This window comes from Lemur catta, chromosome 26, assembly GCF_020740605.2.
Source record: "Lemur catta isolate mLemCat1 chromosome 26, mLemCat1.pri, whole genome shotgun sequence".
In the NCBI taxonomy this organism is placed as follows: domain Eukaryota; kingdom Metazoa; phylum Chordata; class Mammalia; order Primates; family Lemuridae; genus Lemur; species Lemur catta.
Window position 1 is genome coordinate 52,230 of NC_059153.1, and position 23,198 is coordinate 75,427.

The window sequence follows — 23,198 nt, forward strand, 5'->3', positions numbered from 1 at the left end:
TCTACTTGTATGAAGTTCTAGAAGAGACAGAATGAGGTGAACACATCAGGATGGTATTTGGGGCAAAAGGGGAGATGAGGATCAGCTGGTAGGGCTATGAGGAAACTTTGGGATGATGAAAATATTTTCTATCTTGACTGGGGTGGGGACTACACAAGGTAAAGACATTTGCCAAAGGTCATCAGACTGTACACTTCCATCAGATACATTTATTGCTGGTAAATTATACTTAAAGTTGATAAAAATCTAAAACAAAGATGAAAATGTATTGCCAATATACAGTGCTAAATTCTACCATTTCGATATTTTCCTTTAGGTCAGTCTTCAATTGTTCCTTTTCCATTGTAACACTCTCTAACATTTGTTGGAGTTCATTTTTCTCCTGTATTAAAGAAAATATTTTCCTCTGTTGCTCAATTACTTCATCATCCTTAACATCTGCAATCAGCGTTTGGGTGTTTTTAGCATCCAAATTCTTTTTTTTATCTATGCCATCTATCTAAAATACAAATATATTAAAGTTGTAGTTAATAACAACTTCAGTAATATTAATAATAAAATAGCCAATACATATATTATGTACCAGGTACTATTCTCATATCTTAACACATTTAATCTTGACTATCACTTTATGAGGTAGGCATTATTATAATCCCCATTTGAGAGATAAAGAAACTGAACTTCAGAGAGGTAAAGTCACTTGCCCATGGTCACTCAGAGAGATATAACCAGGTTTAGCACCCAAATGGCTGGTCCCAGAGTTTGTGCTCTCATCCCTGTTCACTGCTAAGAATTACTATAATAATTATCTTCATATATGATAGGTTAACCTGACTGTATGCATATTCGCTTACTTCAAACCAATTACATAATAAATAAAAGATATTTGCCTTTCCTTTGTACATATCTTCCATAAATACTTTCTAAGTTTCACACTACTAGTAGTTTGTTTTTTTACTACTATAGGAGTGGAATGAGCAACTTTGAACTCTATCACTTTACCTATTCTCCCCTACCCCAAAGCTGGAAATCATTCCCTATCCCCCACTCCCAGCAAATCTATATTTTCCGAGGCACTTGTACTCACAAAAGGCTAGAGAGTGTTATTATATGTAGAGGGTAAAATAATTTTGATAGAGACCTATCTCATAATATTATAGCATAATTCAATTCATCTTTTCTTAATATACTTATTTTTATATACTGATAAGAAAAGCAAGCTATATATATTCAGGTATCCATAAATGTTATAATCCATAAGTCATAACCAACCAAAGGTAACCTAATATATGAACTCATTGGTAAAGGGAGACAGAAACTGACATTACAATTGTTGGCACGACATTAGGGTATTATTCCATAACCTTACATTAGCCCACTAAACATGTTCAGCTCCACATTGGCCACACATGTATTTAAAAGTTTTTATGATAATCTGTAATCACATTAGAAAAAAATGGAAAGATAAAGGAAAGACATCTAATATTAGCAACTTCATATAACCAACTATTAGAATTCTGGTATATTTCCTTCCAGAGTTTTTTCTATTAAAATTTTTCTTACACATAGCTATTGTAATTAATTTATATACATATGATTATTTTAAGCTTGTCTTTTCTATCCACTTAGAGCATATCTATTTTCCCATGCTGTTATGTAATCTTCAAATCATAATTTTTAGTAGCTGCTTCATTCTCTAGAGTGGATATGGATAAACCATACTTTACTGAAATACTCTTTTATTGTTGGCAACATGCATGAGCTTCTGACAATGGTGAGCACAGAGCTAACTACATGAGAAATTAAGGTGGGGAACACATAATCTTTGGGATTAGTCTGTTAGATATCATAATTTAGAATGTTGCATCTTTATTCCTAAAAACAGTAGTATACATAAATACAAAGTAGACTGAGCCAGAGTATTCTGTAGCGATAGTCAAGGTACATTCCAATCTGAATTTAGCCTAAAAGGCATTTCAGCTACCATGGTTATCAGCAAAATCTAACAGATCTAATTATTACATAAAGAAAAAAATTTTGTCCTTTATAAGAGAATAAGTTTACTAATCACAAAGTTTAAAATCTTTGTTGAGATATGCTAAAGCAACTCTGAAAATAAACACCCTTTACCTTTTGCTGAAATTCTTTCGTTTCTCCTATGTTTTCCACCGTATGCAAATTCCTGGAAGTTTCCTTGGAAATTTTCAATTGTAGTGTGTTAATTGTTTCTTGGTGTAGTTTCAAAGACTCAAGAGCATTTCGCAATTGTTCTTGAGCGTCTATATTCTTTGTCAGAGAAACATAAAATAATTTCCATTAGCATATGAAACAAAATTATTTTATAGTTACTACTTGATCATAAATAATAAATGATGGCTCTTAAAATGTTTTTAGAGGCTCTGATTTTTCAAAGTTTAATCAATCAAAACCTTACCATGTTTACAGTATCCTGAATATCACTTTTGAGTTGGTCCCTCTCAATTTGAAGGCTCTCTTGGAGTTGTTTTAGTTCATCTCTTTCTTGGGTTAAAATTCTTACTTCTCCTAAGGTTTGCTGAAGTTTCTCAGTAATCAGTGTTTTCTCCTCTTCTACAGTTTGCAGCATAGAGCCTCTATTTTCCAATTGTTTCTTTAGTTGTTCCACCTCACTTAACCTTTCATGATCTTCAAATGTTTTCTGCTGAAGTTCCTGGGTCTTGTGAGAAAGCTTTAAAAAAAAAAAAAAGTAAACGTGACACAGTAAAAGCAGAGTTTATGCTGTGGCTGTGCATGTGTGTGCATGCACACACTCAAACACAAACACACACTCACACAACAAACCCAAGAAGACTAAAGGTCATTTCTCTAGACAGCATCTTGTACCAACCTCAGTCTTCAAAGCATCCAAACTTATACCAAAGTTTTGTGCTTCTTTAGAGAGATTTCCTATTTCCTGATTCATTCTCTCATTCTCCTCAAGGACCATCTTATACTTTTGCTCAAATTCCATATGAAAGCTTTTGAAATCTTGGAATTCTTGATCAGTGCTTTTATAATTCGACTGGGCAGTTGTTAAGTCATCTTTAGTTTTACCAATTTCTTCAAGTAAACCTTGAATTCTACTCTCCTTATGAACTACCTCAGAGAACAATTTGTCTTTTTCTGATGTTATTATGCAGAGCTCTTCAGATTTATCATGAATCTGTGAAAAGAAATAAGGGTTAGCACTATATAATTCATTGAAGCCATTTTCAGGAAAAAATTTCTCTGCAAAAAAAAGTCATTTAAATTAAAGAATTGACTGAGGAAAGGCAATACAGTATTCTTATTGTCACATTTCTCTAACTTAGTCGGTTTACCTTCAATATTGTGTTTTCTAATCTCTTTGGGTCTAGTAAGGACTGCATGGAGAACAGTCAGTGAAAACACTTCAGTAGGATGTGTCTTTATTTTCTTATCTTTCTAAAGAGTTTTCTAACTTTATTGCGTGCCAGGTATTTTATGGTTTTCCTCAGAATTTGACTTATTTCTTTTCCCTAAAGGCTTTGAATGCAGGTCAGATGTCCCAAAACTTAATCCATGAATAATTTAAATGCTTAATTGTTTAAAGTTATTATTTAAAAAGCATTACTTAAATAATTTAAATAATCCATATCCAGTTTACAAACTGTTTAATCACTGTGAAAGACACAGGTAGAGGGAGATGAGAAAAAGAGGAGAGATAAAGGAGAGACAAAGCAAAGAGGAGGAAGATGGCACAGTGGTTACCATGACAGGCGTAGGAGGCGGATCTCTGTGGCTCAACCATTAGTTTGATAACTGGTTGCTGGGGCTAAAGAGTAGTACCTACTTTCAAAGAATTTATAGGATGACTAAATAAAATAACGTTCCTGAAGTTCTTCACCATGATGTTTGCTGTATAGTAAGGACTCAAATTCTTGCCATTTTTATTTCTTTTAGAAAGGCGGAAGGAAAGAACAGCCATGGATTTACAGAATCATATTCACTAGCCTGTAAGATTTGTACTGACCTCTAAAAGTATATCAGGGCTGCCCCTTTACCTCATTACTCTCTTGGCTACTACCAAGAAAAAAGAGGTAAAGACGAAGGGTGGGCCATTTGAGGACTAGAGGAATGGCTACTACATGGATTATGTTATGAAGTATACTGTCAAATACACTTTGAAAATAAGTATTTTTTTCATCCAGTAGCATAAGAACAAATTAAAAGATGAACTATATTCATTTTTAGTCCTAACGAGTTGAGTCAAATGTTTCAGTGTCTCTTGCTACTAGTTTAAAATAAATGACATCAAAATATTTAAGGTACTATTACAATGTTTTTTATTTCAAAACAAAGGTTTCTGTTTTAAGTGCTTAAAACTGTGTTTACCTCTTTCCTCAGCATTTCTACTTCAGGGGGCAAAGATTTTAATTCTGAGAGCAAATTAACTTCTTTCTGCAAAGTCTCATTTTCTTCAACTTTTTTTTTCAGTTCTTTTTGGAGATCAGTAATCTTTCTTTCCAGTTCCATATTAGAGAGCAAATCTAGGAAGTATTGGTAAATTAAATAAAGAGCCAATGTTGGGAAACATAATTTGTTTTTTTTTTTTTGAGACAGAGTCTTGGTCTGTTGCCCGGGCTAGAATGAGTGCCGTGGCATCAGCCTAGCTCACAGCAACCTCAGACTCCTGGGCTTAAGCAATCCTACTGCCTCAGCCTCCCGAGTAGCTGGGACTACAGACATGCGCCACCATGCCCAGCTAATTTTTTCTATACATATTTTTAGTTGTCTGGTTAATTTCTTTCTATTTTTAGTAGAGACCGGGTCTCGCTCTTGCTCAGGCTGGTCTCGAACTCCTGAGCTCCAGCGATCCACTCGCCTCGGCCTCCCAGAGTGCTAGGATTACAGGTGTGAGCCACCGCGCCCGGCTCATAATTTGTTTTTAATAATCTTCGAATCACCTTTTTAAAGATCAGGCCCAGTATATTTGAAAAATACTTTTTAAATCCTTATGATTTGAAGCCCATGGAAATCATTATAAGTACTAATACCAGTGATACCCATATCTTACATACCGATACCAACAATCTTAAAACTTAATATTAAGTTATTTAAAAAATCAGAGTACAGTGGATGTTTAATCCTTGGAATACAGTTGTCAAATCATTTAGGTACATTTCTAGAGGAAGTCAGATTTGCAAAGAAATATTTGAAATTAAAAAATACCTTTCGGAACTTTTCCATCGATAAAGGAGGTGAGTTTTGTTATTTCATTAAAAGCAGATTGTAATTCTTTCTCCAGATCAATTTGCATTTTCTTTTTTGCCTCCAACTGGCTTTGATATAATTGAGTATCATTTTCCATTTGTTTGCATGTAGTTGCAAGTTCTTTCTAGTGAAAAAAAACACTGTAAACTCACAAAAATGTACTGATCATTACAATTGCTTTATTATAAATATGACCAAAATTACTTACCATTTTCTCTTTCAGCTCCAGATTTTCACTTCTAAGAAAGGCTGATACTCTGTTGGCATCAAGGGCTACAGTTTCAGCATCAAACAGAGTCTGTCTCATCTTTTTAAGGTCTTCAGTGTTTTCCTAGACAGATGACAAAAGGGCCTCAGTGAAATATAATTTTCATAGAGTTGGAAAATACTGTTGCTAACTAAAAATATGCTAATTACCAATAAATGAAAAGAAATCATGTTTTCCTTAATAAAAATATTTTTAAAAATTCCAGTCATATTTTTCCAAAATACAAAAGCAATGTATGGAAGTATCATAATTTAGAAATGTTACTGTTTAATTAAAGGTTAACACAATTGTTGTTTCAACTATGCTGTTTAAGTTCCCTACATATTTTTATTTTGAGTTATTCTCTCGAACACATGACAGGTGAGTAGTTAACAACTAAAAATAAGGATAGTAAACCAGAAATTGAATAGAAAAAGACAATCCAATAGAAAAATATAAAAAAGATATGAACAGGTAACTCACAGAAGAGAAAATGCAAATGACAAATACATGAAAAAATCTATAACTTCATTTTTTAGAGAGCAGTGGCATTTTAAAGTGACTTTAGCTTACATGAATTCAACAATGTGTCTTTGGCAATAAATTAATACATGAATGAAGGAATAAATGAATTGAATGGATAAGAAAAAAAACTGGGCAACTCTGCTTGCCATGCTATGAATAGATACTCCAGAAACATATGAAAGAACCTTCCTACCCAGGCTTTCAGAATAGTGTGGTGTAAAACGGTGTGAACCCTTTTAAAGAGAAACATTTGTGACAAATAGAAGGCAAAAAAAGAATATAATAGAAGGTAACAAAAAGTACTCTGAAAAAGTCAAATGGAAGCAAAAGAACAACTGAAACTAACAGTTTAAGAGCCCCAGCTACAAACTGTTGCCTTAAAAAAGGGTGTTAAAAACGAGAACCAAACTGATACATTCTGGAAGTAATCAGGCAGACTGAAAGCAAATTGAAAAGAGATTATCAATTTCACTACCAGATTCAGTGTTAATGTTAATGTCAACTCAAATCTAGAGATATAAAATTCTGAAAAACTACTCACCAAACTGTTAAAACAGTTACTTAAATTATGAGAATGCATTAATATCTATTAATTAAATTAATAAATTTTAGGAAACCATGTTCCATTCCTTATGTATTTTAAAGCTTCAGTTACTTATCAATTCCGATATAAGTGCTCATCTTAAGATCTTGACTATATACTTCTGCATGAATTTGAATAAAACAATTGAAAAAATCCAAATTTTTTAACATTATTGCTTTTTAATGGAAGCTTGTCCCTAACTTCCTTACATTTCTTCAAAGAATATGATCAACTCTCTATGAATGTTACATTATCTGTAAAAATGGCATTTAATTATACTAATAGTCACTTTCTCATACGGTTATTGACAAATTAAATGAAATATATGTAAATTGATTATAGCAATGCAATATAAGAATTTGCTATGATGATGCTATACTATAAATGCCAATATGATTACATAACAAAATAAACCTGATTTTTACCGATGAGTAGGACAAGTCCATTTTCATATTTTCTAACTGTTGAGAGGCTATGTATTGCTGTAGCTTCTTAATCTGGTCTTCCTTTTCTATAAGCAGGTCTGCTTTTGAACTTAGTTCATTCTAAAAGAACCAAAGGAGAGGGCAACATGATTTAGCATCCGATTGCAATTCTAAGGAATTAAAAAACAACTTGTATATACCAATTTAAATTCATAGTAAAATTCAAAGTTATTAATGTTTCAAAAATAATTCCTCTATTTTCTGAAATCATGTACAATTATATAAGTTGCATGTTTTATAGTTCTAGTTACTTATCAACAGAATTACCAACATGAATGCTCACCTCAAGATCTTGATTATATACTTCTGCATGCTTAACTAAATTCTTTAAGTTGGAAATTTCATGAATTAGTTGCATCTGTAAGAGCATGTGAACAGGCAATAGAGCAAACCAATAGTTAATAAAGCAAAAAAAAAAAAAAAAAAAAAACCTCACCAAAAAACAAAAAAAAAACAAAAACAAAAAAAGATAGCAATCATTCCCTGCTTCAGAATCATCCAAGACAATTAGAAGGGACTGAGAGATCAACTGTTTAAGCTACTACACAACAGAGTACCTCATTATTTAAAAATATAAAAAATAATCACCAAAACCCCATAAAACAAGCAAATAAGAAAAAAAATTTCAGTTTCAGCATGACCCCAGTAGTTATCTGTTAAAGCTACAATAATGCCAATATCAAATTAGTATGCACCATTTCGAGGAGGTAGTGAAGTGGTAATCAAACTTTAAACATTACACTTTTAATAGATTTTTGTTTTCGGCAAGTTAAGCATAGAAATGTATTAATGCTATAAAGATGTTTTTTCATCCCATAAATTATCCATCTGGCTCTACACTGACATAATTTGTAACAAGTTCTGATTTAGAATCTAGGTTTGGACTAGGGTCGTTTCATGTAGTCCCTTTACAATATTATTACTGTTCATCAAAGTTATAGAGGTATGGGATTATCAACTATTACCTTGTTGATTTATTCTACAGGAAATATTGGAAAGATGATGCTATTGTTCAACTGCATAAAAGTATAAAGATACAAGTATTTCTACTAAAGTTGCCTTTCTATCAAAATACCTATAGCATTAAATATTTGAGTAGAAATGTGTTGTGTTCAAAACAAATAAACCACAACTTACCAAGGATAAACATATTTTCCCTTAAAAGTATTTAGCTTCTCAATCAGATGAACACTTACAGAGTGAAAACAAATTCTAATAGTATGTAAGGGATTTAAGAAAAGCGTCTTGTTTAAACACTATTTTCTGAATGTTTAATTCAGTCCTGACTAGTTTTAGATTTCAGACTAGTAATAACGTTGAAATTCCTATTTTAGGTCAGTGCTGTCCAATAGTAAAATAATGTGAGTCACATATGTAATTCAAAATTTTCTAGCAGACACATTAAAAAACATAAATGAAACATTTTACATTCTTTTCCCCATACTTAAGTCAATTTAGACAGGTCCCGTTTCAAGTGCTTAACTGCCACATGTGGTTAGCGGTTACCCTATTGGACAGCACAGTCTCAGACATTTGTACTCGTTATAACTTAAAGTGGCTTCCATCCTTGACCTTTTCTTTCCTATTTCTACTGTCTGGACAAGAAAATCACATTTACCAATAAAGAAGGACCAAATAATCTTTATTTTTGAAAACATTTAGGAAATAACCATTTAGAAAGAAAAACTCTCCCACTTCTCATAGCACTTCATCTTAAGTTTGGTTCTTATATACAGAAAATATTAACTTTTGTGAAGATAAAAGTGTAGTCTGTGACATGTTGCTTAAGTTGCTGAGCAAAGAGAAAGTGTGTGAAAACCAAAAATGATTTAAACATATGACCGTATCAAGAGTTAACCCATTGCTACATAAGAAAATATTACAGATTTCAACTGTAATTTTCAGCAGGGGAAATGAAATATTTAAATCTCTAAGTTGTGAAAATTATAAAATTAAATAAACCAGATTAGAATAGGTAAATGGTTAAGATTTTTCTTGTTCCTCAGCATGATGACACTTGATCTTTTTTATTCTTCCCTTTAAAATTTACTATTTAAGCATCCTATATTAGTATATTCCCACTTGAAAATTACCCACAGCTTTGACAATTTTTGACAAAACCCTTAGTAAAACCAGAAAAATGACCACATGTCCTACTGCCATAATTTGACTTTTATTCCCTTTGATTTAACTCTTCCCCAAAATGCAGGTTTTGGAACATATTTTGCTGCTTACACATAGACTTATATTTTTAGTAACATGGAATAGATACTGCAAGACTGTTTTTGAACAGGGCAAGTCTTTATTACATAATCTTTTCGGTAACCTTAAATTTTGTGTCCATTTAAAAATGAAGGGAGCAGGATTAATTTTCTCCTCAACTGGGGTTAAAATGGAAGAAATGCAGGGATGTGAAAGAAGTCATATACCCTGTGGTATTTTGTAATCTCTCAGTGTGCTGACTCAATTCAATGAGCTTCAGTTTTCGTTATCAACTAGATATAGTAATGATGTGAGAAAAAAATTAAGATAAATTGTTGCCATACTTATGCCCATAGTTTTACGTAATATTATTACCAATAAGAAATATGCAAAAATTAGATGAAATTTTGGAGTCAGAAGAGACCCTAGTGAGCACCTAGTCTCTATTCTCAAGGGTGGAGAAATACAGGAAACTATGAGAGATTCAACGACTTGCTCGAGGCCTTGCCAATAATTCATGATGGGTTTGGATCCGCAGTGAGTTTGTAAGCAGCAAAACTAGGGCTTTAATCCTGGCAGCTTTGCTCTTAACCATGACACTAGACCACCTTCCTCAATAAAACTCAATTTTATGGATTGAAATCCAACGTTGTTTTCATGACATTTTTCACTTTATTAATAAGTACATTTTAAAACAAATTAATGAAACCCTGTGGAGAACTTATAGACTTTTACCTCTCTGAATGTCATACCTGTGAAATGTAGGACTAACTTTAATTTATAGGAAGAATGGAAATAATAGCTTTGGCACAGAATTCTTTTTTCCTTTAAAAAGAAAAAGAGGGTGGGAAAGTAAGCAATGATACTGAGGGAAAAGGGAGAATGTCCTTTAGGATTAGCCACACAGAAATCTAAAAAGCAGCTGCAAATTAACTTATTTTAACTATATCAAAGCACTAGCTCATATTTCGTGGGGGGTTGGTTCATGGATAACATTGTAAGTCTGATAACAGGTATGGTTTTGTGTTTCAGAAAAATGAATATGCATTTAAAAATTTTATAAAATAATTTCATAGTGTCTGTGGACTCTAGGTTAAGGACACGTTGCACTAAGAAGTCTTTTAAATCTTTTGGATAATTTGTGATTGTATAGCCTGATGGTTTCCGGATTAGGGTCTCCTAACATGTAGCCTAATATTAATATTACATACTTAGAAAATGAGTTATATGCTTTATTTCTAAAAAGTTCCATTAAAACTATTTAGTATTAGGTAGACTAATTTTCACAATAACTCTCTTATATGGAGAAAGAAAAATAAAATATGCAAAATCACCTTCTCCAGTTATTCTAATGTTTTAACTATTTAGGAAAATTCTTTCTAAGGAAAAGGAATCCACTAATATGCAACATCCATATATAAAACAGTCAGCTAAGTATGAAAATTCATATTGGTCTCAGCAAGAAATGGCTACGCTCTAGGCGCATTTATGGCATGCTCAATAAATTAAATATTGATAATATAGGAACTGTAAGGAAACTATTTCCTCAAGATAAGTCTACCAAGAGGCAGATACACCAAACGCTCCCATAGATACTTTTAATTCTTCTCTTGTGTAAGCACAAGGGAAACAAATATGACTCAACTATTTTTAAAACAGCATAAATGAATTAAATATTTCTTACATTCTCTAAATTGTGTGTACATCTGAAAAATGGTTAGATACTCAATATCTCAATCTTAGAAATAAATATCTTTCAGAGAATACTTCTGAGGGATATCAGAAAGACGGCGGAACAGGAGGTTACCTGTTTCTATCCCCCCAGAAGAATTCTGCACCCATTACAGACAAAACTTTCTGTGGGAGACTTTGGATTCAGGCAGGAGGTTGTGAAACCCCTGTGGAGCCCCAGACCTAGGAGGGTTGTTTTGAGAGTGCCTAGCAATGTACAGGTGACAGACCTGGCAATTGCACTCCCAGGTTTAAACCTGGAAACAGCTTTGTTTCTCAAAGGGCTTAGCTAAAGGGATGAAAATGGAGACATTACAACTGAAGCCACAGAAATACCAAGGAGCATGAGAGAATATTATGAACAATTATATGCCAACAAATTGGAAAACCTAGAAGAAATGGATAAATTTCTGTAACCTACCAAGACTGAATTACCAAGAAATAAAAAATCTAACCAGACCACTAATGAGACAGGATACTTGGCAAGAATTTTTTGGATAAGTCCTCAAAATCATAAGTAACAAAAGCAAAAATAGACAAATGGGATTACATCGAACTAAAAAGCTTCTGCACAGCAAAGAAACCAATTAACAGAGTGAAGAGACAATCTACAGAATGGGAGAAAATGCTTGGACACTATATATCTGATCAACTATTAATATCCAAAATATATAAGGAGCTCAAAACACTCAATAGCAAAAATCCAAATAACCAAATAACCCTAGTAAAAGATGGGTATAAGTCCTGAAGAAATGTTTCTCCAAAGAAGACATACAAATGGCCCAGAGGTCCATGAAAAAATGCTCAACATCGCTCATGCAAACCACAGTGAAGTATTACACCTCAACTTAGTTAGAATGGCTATTATCAAAAAGATAAAGAGAACATTTTGGCAAGTATGTGGAGAAAATGGAACTCTTTTATAATATTGGTGGGATTGTAGGGATAATAGGAGGGTTCCTTGAAAAATTGAAAATAGAATTCCCGTATGATCCAGCAATCCCAGTACTGGGTATACACACAAAGCAAACTGTATCAGTATGTCAGAGAGAGCTCTGCACCCTCATGTTTATTGCAGCACTATCCACAACAGGCAGGACATGGAACCAACCTAAGTGTCCATCAACTGAAGAATGGATAAAGAAAGCTTGGTATATAGACACAATGCACTACCATTGAATCACATGAAAGAATGAAATCCTGCCATTTGCAACAATATGAATCAACCTGAAGAATATGATGTTAAGTGAATGAAATAAGCCAGTCAGAGAAAGACAAATACTACATGATCTCACACAAATGTAGAACCTACAAAAGTTGATCTCTTAGAGAAAGTAAACGGTGGCTCCGAGGAAGGGGGAGAGGGAAATCTTGGTCAGATGATACGTAAGTACTATGAGATAGGAAGAATAAATTTCAAGAGATCTACTACTATTAATTAGTACAGTAGATGACTAATTAATGACAATATATTATATTCCTAAAACCTATAAAAAGTAGATGTTATGGGCTATCACCACAAAAATGATATCTATCTGAGGCAGTGGATTTGTTATTTAGCTAGATTAGCTGTATCACAATACCTCAAAACATGCTGTACACAATTAAAACATAATGTTATCTGTGAATTTAAAAATAAAATTTAATAAATGTTTACTTTATCAAAAAAGAGAATGACACTTCTTTTAAAAGTATACTTTAGAGTAGTTTCACATTTTCTATCTCTCTTACCTCTTGATCTTTTTTAGTTTTTCTTTCCAGAGCCTCAAATTCATCTAAATCATTCTTTTCTTTTAATTTCAATTCCATTTCTTCTTTTTCTGTTCTTAGTTGTTCATAGTCTATTACCAGGTTATCGTAGTTAGCACGAAGTGAGTTCAACTCACTTTCTACATTTTCCTATTATAAACAAAAACAGATTTTCCAATCAGAGGGAATTCATATCATATATGCTTTGTTTCCTTAACTAAAAGTTGGATTAAGTAATTAATTTAACTTTGATTCATTTGGTGGTTTAAGCCATTCTTTTCTTTAATAACTTTCTAATGGTCTACATTTTGGTAAAGTGGCTCATTTAGAATAGATTATTTTGAAAGGAGTAGAATACAAAAAAATCATGTAAAAAAATCATGTTGCCTGTGTGTGACAGGCACAGTTCAACTGGGAAGGTAGGGTGCATATTGGAAAGTTTATTTGGCTACAAATCCTCAAGTTCTTCAGTAATAAAGCTGATAATTTAATTCCCCAAATCCTATTTTATGTTTCCGATGGCTCCGAATTCAGGAAGGGAAACATATTATTTATTGACTTCTAAAACTAATAGTATGGGTTTGAGTATGGCTATATTTTACCATACTCAAAGAGGCCTATCCCTACTTTCTCTACTATGATGAGAAAGAGTTATACTACAAGTTAAAAAAAAGCTTACACCAGGGATTTTTAAAAAAACAACAAACCTTTAGAGTATGTCTGAGGAACACAAAAGCACTTTGTCTATGAACTTTATAGGCATTAACTAATGATAGTAAGAAGCACTGCAATTGTATTCCAAAATAAAAATGAAATTTCCTTTAATAAATACATTATACAACTATGTGTTTTTGAACATGAACAATCTAGAAAGTAAACATGGAATCTAAACTTATTTTATTATTTACCACAGTATTCCTTCTTTCTTAAGGTTTTTGATGAAAATACAAATCTTTATAGTATTATCTGGAAAAATTACCCCTCCCTAATGTATAGATCTATACATTCTACCTGCCTCAAAATTTTGACACTTTTAAAATCAATCTTTTTATCCTCATGGTATTTCCTAAGGCAAAACAGAAACTTCACAGACATCATAGAGACCAAGGTCTGCTAGTGAAGAGCTAGAAGCAAAGTTTACCTATTAGTACACACTTGCCTTGTGAAATTTTTAGCCTTCCTCTAGATGCCTCATAGGCGTCAAGTGTAAATATAAAGAGAGAGCGAAGCCTTCTTCAGTGCCACAATTGTTACTGAAATTAAGTCAGAGCTAGTAACGTGCTACAAACAAAATCCAATCAGAAAAGAATTTTAAAAAGAGCAAAAAGATTATGTTCTATAAACTACATTGAATTACCTGATTTAGTAGCTTTGTTGCTGGATTCCACTCTATTTCACTTAATGTATCAAGAGTGTTACTGCAAAAATCAGACTCTGAACAGAGAGCTGTAATTAGGGGAAAAAGAAATTTACCCATAAACATATTTGTTGAATTTCCTAATTCAAAGATCTCTAAAAAAATTCAATCAGAGGTAATAAATAATAAGCTCAAATTAGCTTATACGTGTTTAGAGTATGAATGCCAAAAATACATTAACAGATGTGGTCTTTCTTTTTTGTGTGACTTAAGATAACTGGTATGAATGAGTGATAAAATATAAGATCCTTAATGAAATATAGGTAAAAAGGACAAATTCTGAATTTGAAATTTGGTCCCTGTAAGTAGATTTTAAAATGCTCCCCAAAGAAGATTATAATGTTGGAGACATAATTTTGAAACAGATTCTTATGTAAATGCCACCCTTTCAAGATTAGCAATGTTTAAGGTAGATGTTATATCATTAATAATTTAATTGGATAATGATTAGAACAAAGAAACAAACATCTTTCTCTTGTGTGTTTCCCTATAGTGCATCATTCTTAAGAGATTTGGAATTAATAAAGAACTTCATAAATGTTTACTTTCTTAAAATTACTTATTTTTATCATAATCTCCATTGTAATCACATCCGGAATACACACACTTTATTTAAAAATCATGTTTATCACATGAACTAAGTTATAATTAGCTTCTCTTTATAAGGAGGCTTTTATAATTTTATAATTACAAGTAGATTCACTTGAAAAAGAACTCACATTCATCAATTTCTCCTAATAAAGTTATAGCAGGCTTATGTGTTTTCGTTGTTATAGTTGTTGGCATTTGAAATCCACCTGCATAGTTTGAGTCCTTCATTTTGTTAATTTTGCCAAGGCACCAAGTAACTCTTCGTTTTCTTTTAGCCTAAAGAAAATATATCAAAATTATGTCACAGAGGTCTGGTTTCAGACAAGGTAACTAGTTTCTATTTTTGAAAACCACTCACTTGGTAGAATTTTTATTGAGCTAGTTTGATATCTTACTAGTCTAAGGGCATCCCAAGATCAGAAAATATACTCAAAACTTTTCAAATGAATATTTAACCCCATATGATCAAACTACTGTTTAAATTTCACTTTTTATTTGAAGTGTTACTTACAAGCTTCTTCGGGATTTATTTGAAAGGAAGTTGTTGACTTACAACCATTCAAACAATCTGTCATAATAGAGGAGGGATAGCTGCTGCTGCCATCACCATAGCGACCCCTGTGGGTACCAGCCCTAACTGGGAAGGAACAGATTGCAGATAATGTCACAGGTAGTCCATCTCAGCTTCCCTCAGCAAATAAATCTTTCACAGGGTACTTCACAATGCCAACTCCCTTCCAGTTTCCTTGGTAAAGCAAATGCCTCCACCAGTGGCCCTGACCTCGTTGCTTCCTTTCTCTCTTGAGACTTGCTCCTTCAGTTATCTGTCCCTCTGTCATCTCCACTGACCCCCTCCTCTCTGCTTCACAAACGCTCAAGCCTCTCTGGTTGAGTTTTTTAAAAAATAAGTAAGACTTCGCTCTAGCTACCATTTTCTTTTTTTCCTACTTTGTTCTCTCTCATCATTTATCCACTGGCTTCTCATCCCTTTAGGGACCCCTCTGTTTCCGGCTGCTGATCCTACCCAGCTGGCTGTCCTTAGTACTCACTCTGCTTTGCTGGTTTCTGTTCCTCTGCCTGGCGCTTAAGTGTGTGTGTTTTTCCAGGTTTCACAGTCTCCACTCTTCTCTTGCCCCTTACTAGGTACACGTACCATCTCATCTTCTGTGATCCTCTCAACAACCCTATGGGGTTACGTTCTCTTACTAGATCCTTTTAATATATAAGCTGGGTGCCCAACAAGGTTGGAGAAGTTGTTTAAGGTTGTACAGCCAGTTGGTGGCTGAGCTCATGCCTACAAGTTTAGAGCCTACCCTACCACATTGCCTCTCCAGGTTATCTGTTGCTCTCTCAAGCCTCTCCACACGCTGCCCTTCTGCTTGAAATGAACAGCACTTTCCACAGCCCATTCTGCAAAAGCCCAGTATATAAACATCCTTGACTCCCATAACCTTTAGCTCAACCTCATTTGCTCCCAATGCCACCCCTGGACCTCGTCATTATCTGAAACTCATAAACCTAAATCTTAGACCTTCTGCTCTTACTCCAGTTGCCATCCCTCCAACTCATTTATTGGGTTAATCCCATTACAGCTATTTAGCTTACCAGGGACTCTACTCCCTTGTTATACGACTTTCTTCTGGCCAGCTCCCTCTTGTTTCTCATCTCATCATCTCAGATTCCATATCATTATTTAAATCATGTTTGACATTTGAAGTCAATATCCTCAAATTATTTGCCCCATTTTCTATGCCTCACACTTATACCACACAATGTATACCCAGGTGAATACACTGCGTTCTGAGCCTTTATCAGCCTCCTGAGCACTGCCAGAGCCACAAAGCCAGAAGACTGGCTGCCAACGTTAATCGGGTCCTTAATGCTACATGGCAGGGCTCCTCTCCCCCTTGTCAGCTTTCTTTTCCATTACCTACGATGGCTAGACTATTTCAAACCCTTAGTATCTCTGCAAACATGGGACTCTACCATCACCTGCCACATCTGCAGAAAAATTAAACTTATTCCACGAAGAAAACGTACACTTAAATTTATAGAAGTACTACCTGCACTAAGGCCTATCCTTTCCTCTGTGTTTCTTACAATTCAAGAGGTCTTTCTCCTCCTATCTAAGGCCAATTCCTTGTAATGTATTTGAGACCCCATCCCTATGGGCCATCTCACCCTGTAAGTTGGCTTGCACCCCCACCACATAACTCAAATTACTTTTGCAAATGAGCTCCTTGTTTCTAAATGTAAAGAATTTTTGTCTATCTTTATCTTATTTAACTTCTTGGCAGACTGTGACACCCCTGACCACTAGCTGCCTGAAATATACTCTTTCCTTAGTTACCATATTCACCTGGTTTCATTCTTAATTCTAGAACTACACCTGGGTTCCTTTATGGATTCTTTTTCTGCCTTCATCTGAAAAGTTATTTCTTGAGATTTTGCCCTTGGCCTTCTGTTATTTTCATTCTCAACATGCTCACCGAACAAGCTCATTCATTCCCATGACTTTAATTTAGATCTGTAGTAGTTAATGCCCAAATTGATTAACTGTATCTTAGCTCTTCTACCTTATTTTCATGTATTTGCATTTCGACTGCCCACCATCTCAAACTGAAGAAGTACCAAACAAAATGTTCAGCATCTCCACTGCTCTTCATTCAGTGTCCCTTCACTCAATGAGTACTGCCACCTGCTATCCAGGACGGCAAGCAATACTTGCATGTCATTCTGGACATCTCCCTTTCCCTGCCCCCAAATGCCAATCACAAGGTCCTGTTGAGTCTGCCTCCAGTAGCTCTCCAATTTATCCAGTTTGTTCCTTTTCCGGAGCCACAATCCTTGTGGAGGCCCAGCCAACGTGATCAGCACAGCAGCTACATCTTTCTAAACCGCAATTCTGATGTCACATAGATGGCTTTTCTTTGTCCCTAGCATAATGTCACACTTAAATCCCTCAATGTGGTTTACAATGCCCCTGAGACCAGAAAATTTTGAGTCCAAGGAATACATATCATGCTGCTTCACAACCCCAAGCTTTTGTACATACAGGTCTCCACCTGGAACATTCTTCCCTAAGCCATCCATTGGGCTATTTCCTACTCATCACTCAGTCAACCCACAGTTCTTGAGTGTCTTCTGTGTACCCAGCATGGCGGCTTGTGCATATGCCTATTCACAGTAATGTTAATAGCATACATTTATTGAGAACTTGCTATGTGGAAAGCGTTCTGTTATGCACACGCTATGTATTATCTCATTTAATTCTCACAACAACCCTATGAGGTAAGTATCATGCTACCCCACAGATAAGGCAACAGCAACAAAGTGAATTCAAGAAATTGTCCAAAGTCAAGAGTTAGGAATGACAAAACCAGGATTCAGATCCAGGCAATCCAGCTCCAGAGGCCATTCTCTTAACCATGACAACTCTCATACCCTAAAAAATGTCTATTAGATGAATAAACCCCTACCCTATTAATAACAAAAAGTATACAAACTGGAAGCCAGAATTTTGATCACTACATTGATTTATATTCTGGATCAATTTTCCTGAGATTAATATTTCTGTTCTTTAAATAGAAAATACTCCCACATAGCCTGGAAACCTGTGGTTTCCAATCACCCAATCAGTTGTATTAGACTTTATTAAGAGGCATATTGCAAATAGATTCTTTAACTGTATTCCAGGCTTCCTGAATTAGAAATCTTTACATGTGGGAATCAAGTATTTTCAATGAACCTCTTAGGTGTAGTTGATGTGTACGCAAACACACAAAATGTTCTGGGTTTCCTGAATATACTGTATGAGAAGATAAGTGCATAACTATATTATTAGCCTATAGAAATATCAATTCTATCCCAAACCCCAAGCTTAAGCAGTTATCTTTTAAATTTTACCTTTAATTCTTGTTGTGATGTGAGGGAAGAAGAGGTTACCAGCATCCGTGTTAAGTTTTCAATTTTCTCATTCTGTACTTTTTGAAGCAAATCTTTTTCTTCCAAAAGTTGGGCTAATTGGTCTTTCTCCATTGCCCGGGCCCGAGTCTCTGAAGAAACCTATAACATAATAAATGTAGCTAGATTTGAAAACCTTCAAAGTAGCTTAAAAGAACAGAATATTAAATTTCTATGTGAATTTTAATTCTCAATATGAGACCTTTAATTTTACTGAAATAACATATGGCCTAACTGCAGAAAACCAAAGTAGACTTATCATAATCATTTCTCAAACTTGTAATAAAGTAAAATATACATTTCTTATTATTTTATATGCATGTACAAAATAATAATGCTGTTATAACAATTCCATTAATTGCCAAGAATGTATGAATAATAGGCAGAAGTCATAAAATAGACTTGAATACCCACAGTAAAGGTAAGATGTTCTCCTAAGATTACCACTTGATATTTTAGCTCATTTTTAAAAAGATCACTAATATGTAAAATTTTTATAAAATAAGGGACCATGATGGTTAAAATGAACTAAAATGATAGGTGATTATGCTTATTATTAGATTGCTGTCTTAGGGGTAGAAGAGGAACTCAGGATTACATGAAAATATAGGAAGTAGTCATAAATAACTATACATGGCCTCTCTTTTTAATGTAATTTATATGTATTTATGAAAAGTTTTAAATCTCTCTACCTGGCCCATTTCATAATCTGATTTTGTCTTCTGAAAATGAAAAAGAAAATCTAAAATAATTTTTAAAAACCCCAAATCTTATAGTTTATAGTAAATTTAACTAAAATTTTTATGAATTAATTTATTCTTGGTTAAAAACTGTTTTAAACTTAAGTTGTAGCAACTCAGATGGAATCTCTGAGCATTTGGGCAGATTGCCATTATAAATCACTTTCTGCTCTTTACTGAAATAAGTGGTTCATACATACCTCCTCTAATTGTTTTTTAAGATCCATTATTTCTTTTCTATATCGTTTCAGGAGAGCTTCATCACTTGATACCTCATTAACATAAGGCGTATTCTTCATATATTTAGCAGTGCTGGCAAACTAGGGGGAGAAAAAAACAAAACCCAAAGTGCTAAGTGCTCAACACTAAAACAAATTCTAACTTCATATTTAGGTTTCTTGTACTCAATTCTCTTAAAAGAAAGAAAGCCAATCTTTCTAGTTGGCTTAATACTCTTGAACACAGGGAACATTCCATGTTCTTGTAACGGTGCTCTGTAACACACCCTGGCTGATAGTCTTCAGAAGAAAAGAGATATTTTTAAGACAGATACTAACAGAGAACCTACAAACACCAGCTTACTGGGATACCATTGACCCCTCGAGGTCCAGAGCAAATGCTCCCTCTACTCTGAAGTTTTGCTTCCAGCCAAAAGTCTCTCTCTTTCCTTTTAACTCTATCCTACTTATTACTCACTTAACTATTAATCCAAGGCAACCACGTTAGAAGAAAAGTGTTATCAGCCTTGTCACAGAGTTCATAAATTCTGTTAAGCCAGGGACTCCAGTTTCTATTTTTGTACCTCTGACTTTACCTTGGTCCAGTGCTCAACAGCTAAAGCAATGCTTTTCAGAGTATGAGTACCACAAGCAACTTTAAGTGGGTACCTGAAGGTGACCCACTTAACATCAAATCCTTCTTTGAGAAAGCTATTCTACTGACATTTCTCGTTTTTCCTTTCCTTTTTAAAACAGTAAATGCAGGCCTTTGGCTCAGAGCAAAGAAAGGAAACAGGTGGCAGGAATTTAAGAATTATTTTGTTATAGACACACAATTTTTTTGTTACCTTCTACTTGTGGCAAGTAATAGTAGTTTTTCATTGATAGGACTGATATAAAAGTTTCCTTTTATCATACATTAAGTATAAAAAGTGAGTTATTTAAAGAAAAATATCAAGTCAACTTCAGTAAAATAGTGCTGGATGTGGCAAAAATCATGGAGGTGAGATAGAAAATAAATCTGGGAAAATTAAATTAAGGAATGCTACTTAGTTGGTAACACATCAATTTTATTATAACAAATGTATTAATCAATTTAAAAAACCTATGCCTAATTTCAGTAGGTAATTTTTCTTCTTCCATATTAAGTTGAGATAAAAATCGAACTCACCTGGAGAGTTGTAAGGGTTTCATCAAAAGACACCGGAGTAACTGTGCAGATAATACGAGTTTTTGCATTTCCTCCCAAGGAATTCTGGAGAATTCGTGTTAATTTGCTATCTCGATAATTTATGAAACCGCTTAGCAAAAAATGAGTTTAGGAAGAAAAAGATTAAGAATTTTTATATAACAAAAAAAGATGGTTTTTAATGTAGAACACTTAAATCAGCCACAGTTTTAAAAATTAATTCTTTACAAGCTATATGAGGCAGATTAAAACTAACAACTTGTAAATATTTAAAATAGGAAGAATCACAAAAACTTTTGAATATATGGAAGAAATCAGTACACTTATTTGAGTCACCAAAATACTATAATTTTGAATCTAATGAAAAACATAAGCATATTTGGAAAGTGTGTAACGGGATAAACTTACCCAATTTGTCCATCACTAAGTTTCTTGATCACTTGTCCCAAAATAAATAAGCTTCGATTTATATTACAGCCTTCCTTGAGTCGCACACCTGAATTTGTTACACAAATATGAAAACTAAACTTGTCTCCTTCTCTAGATGATAAACTTATGTCAGTAGTTTATAAAATAATCAAGAATTAGGCCGGGCGCGGTGGCTCACACCTGTAATCCTAGCTCTGGGAGGCCGAGGCGGGTGGATCGCTCGAGGTCAGGAGTTCGAGACCAGCCTGAGCAAGAGGGAGACCCCGTCTCTACTAAAAATAGAAAGAAATTATCTGGCCAACTAAAAATATATATACAAAAAAATTAGCCGGGCATGGTGGCGCATGCCTGTAGTCCCAGCTACTCGGGAGGCTGAGGCAGTAGGATCGCTTAAGCCCAGGAGTCTGAGGTTGCTGTGAGCTAGGCTGATGCCACGGCACTCACTCTAGCCCGGGCAACAAAGTGAGACTCTGTCTCAAAAAAAAAAAAAAAAAAAAAAGAATTAAAGGATCAGATGCTAAAGTTTATGCTTAGTATTAGACCTGAGCCCACCTTTAGTATCTCACTGGTAGAAGGAGCTCTTTTCCTATTGCTATCAGCTATTAAGTGAATCAAAAAAGTTATCACCTGAGAGAAACAGTATAAAGATGAAAAGGGATAAAAAGCCTGTTTCCTAAAAGAGCTCCTCTAATACTTCAGTTCAGATCTATTTTTTTAACCTCTAAATAAAGGCAACCATGACTTACAATGAAATTAGTCTCTATATTTCTTACTTTTTGTTAATGTGCTTACATGGCTCATAAAGAAAAAAAAAAGCACACTCTGAAAAAGCTGCCTTCCACTTTTATCCCCCATTCAACCAGTTCCTATCCCTCTACCAAGAAACCAGTTATTATTATGTTTATTCTTCCAGAGATTTTTAAGAACACAAGTCCATATATTCATTTCCTCCCTTCCCTGTTGATACAAATATTCACAGTCCATACACACTACTCTGTACTTTGCTTTTCCTCATTTGGTAACATATCTTGAAAAATCTCCATATCGGTAAACACTGGTCTTTTTCATCCTTTTCTAGCACAGAATTCCATTGTATAAATATACCAAAATTTACTCACCCCGCCCCCCGTTAAGGGACATGTAGGTTTCCAGTCCATTGCTTACGCAAAAAATACTGGAACAAATAATTCTGAATAGATGTTATTTCACAGGTTCATTAGTTAGCTATTGCTGTAATATTGCTACTTAACAAATCAGCTGAAACAAACATTTACTTCTTATCCACAGTTCTGAGGATAAACTGGTGTGGATGTAGGCCAGGCTCGGCTGAGTGGCTCTACTAATGAGCTCAGCTCTGCTGCACAAAGCTCATCCTCCTTGAATCAGCAGCTCTTCTCACGGCGTATGGCGGGAGTGCAGTCGTGAGCTAAACCCACTTAAGCATTACGAAGTATTTATTCATATTCTTTGCCCAGTTTTCTATTGGTTTCTCTGAAGCCTTTCTTTTAAGGTTCCGTACTTTGTGTCATGGTTACAATAGGTCTTTCCCACTGTAAGCTGACTTCCAATAATCTTTGTGATTCTGTTTTGACACTGACTTCTTTGAGTCATTTATAATGCATTCCTTGGTGTATGGTATGATGTATGAATCCAACCTTTTTTATTTTCAAATGGGCATCAACTCAGGTGTAAGCTGTCTTTTCCTCACAAATCGAAGATCATCTTTATTATATTCTAAGTTCTGTATGTACTTGGAACTCTTGTTGGACTTTCTATTCTCTTCCACTGGACTGACAACTCACACTGTTTTACTACAGTATCATAATATGTTTGACTATTTTGTAGGGCTAAATTCCACTTTCAGAATTTTCCTGGCTAG

General features: G+C 34.3%; 1 protein-coding gene across 5 annotated transcripts in view; it reads right to left on the minus strand.

Moving 5' to 3' along the window:
• The window catches only part of CENPE (centromere protein E), a 68,241-nt gene that overhangs the window by 36,099 nt on the left and 8,944 nt on the right, over positions 1-23,198 (minus strand). For 2 of the 5 annotated variants that reach the window (XM_045537336.1, XM_045537338.1), the window contains exons 10-25: positions 21,299-21,386; positions 20,873-21,002; positions 19,684-19,803; positions 18,687-18,845; positions 14,909-15,056; positions 14,130-14,218; positions 12,755-12,922; positions 7,374-7,448; positions 7,031-7,150; positions 5,459-5,581; positions 5,209-5,374; positions 4,372-4,526; positions 2,867-3,181; positions 2,435-2,707; positions 2,131-2,286; positions 296-499 (exon numbers count right to left, since the gene is read on the minus strand). In XM_045537336.1, coding sequence (XP_045393292.1) covers positions 296-499; positions 2,131-2,286; positions 2,435-2,707; positions 2,867-3,181; positions 4,372-4,526; positions 5,209-5,374; positions 5,459-5,581; positions 7,031-7,150; positions 7,374-7,448; positions 12,755-12,922; positions 14,130-14,218; positions 14,909-15,056; positions 18,687-18,845; positions 19,684-19,803; positions 20,873-21,002; positions 21,299-21,386 — 2,489 coding nt within the window. The remainder of the gene's footprint in view (positions 1-295; positions 500-2,130; positions 2,287-2,434; positions 2,708-2,866; positions 3,182-4,371; positions 4,527-5,208; positions 5,375-5,458; positions 5,582-7,030; positions 7,151-7,373; positions 7,449-12,754; positions 12,923-14,129; positions 14,219-14,908; positions 15,057-18,686; positions 18,846-19,683; positions 19,804-20,872; positions 21,003-21,298; positions 21,387-23,198) is intronic. The other 3 variants (XM_045537337.1, XM_045537340.1, XM_045537339.1) reach the window with 3 other exon arrangements.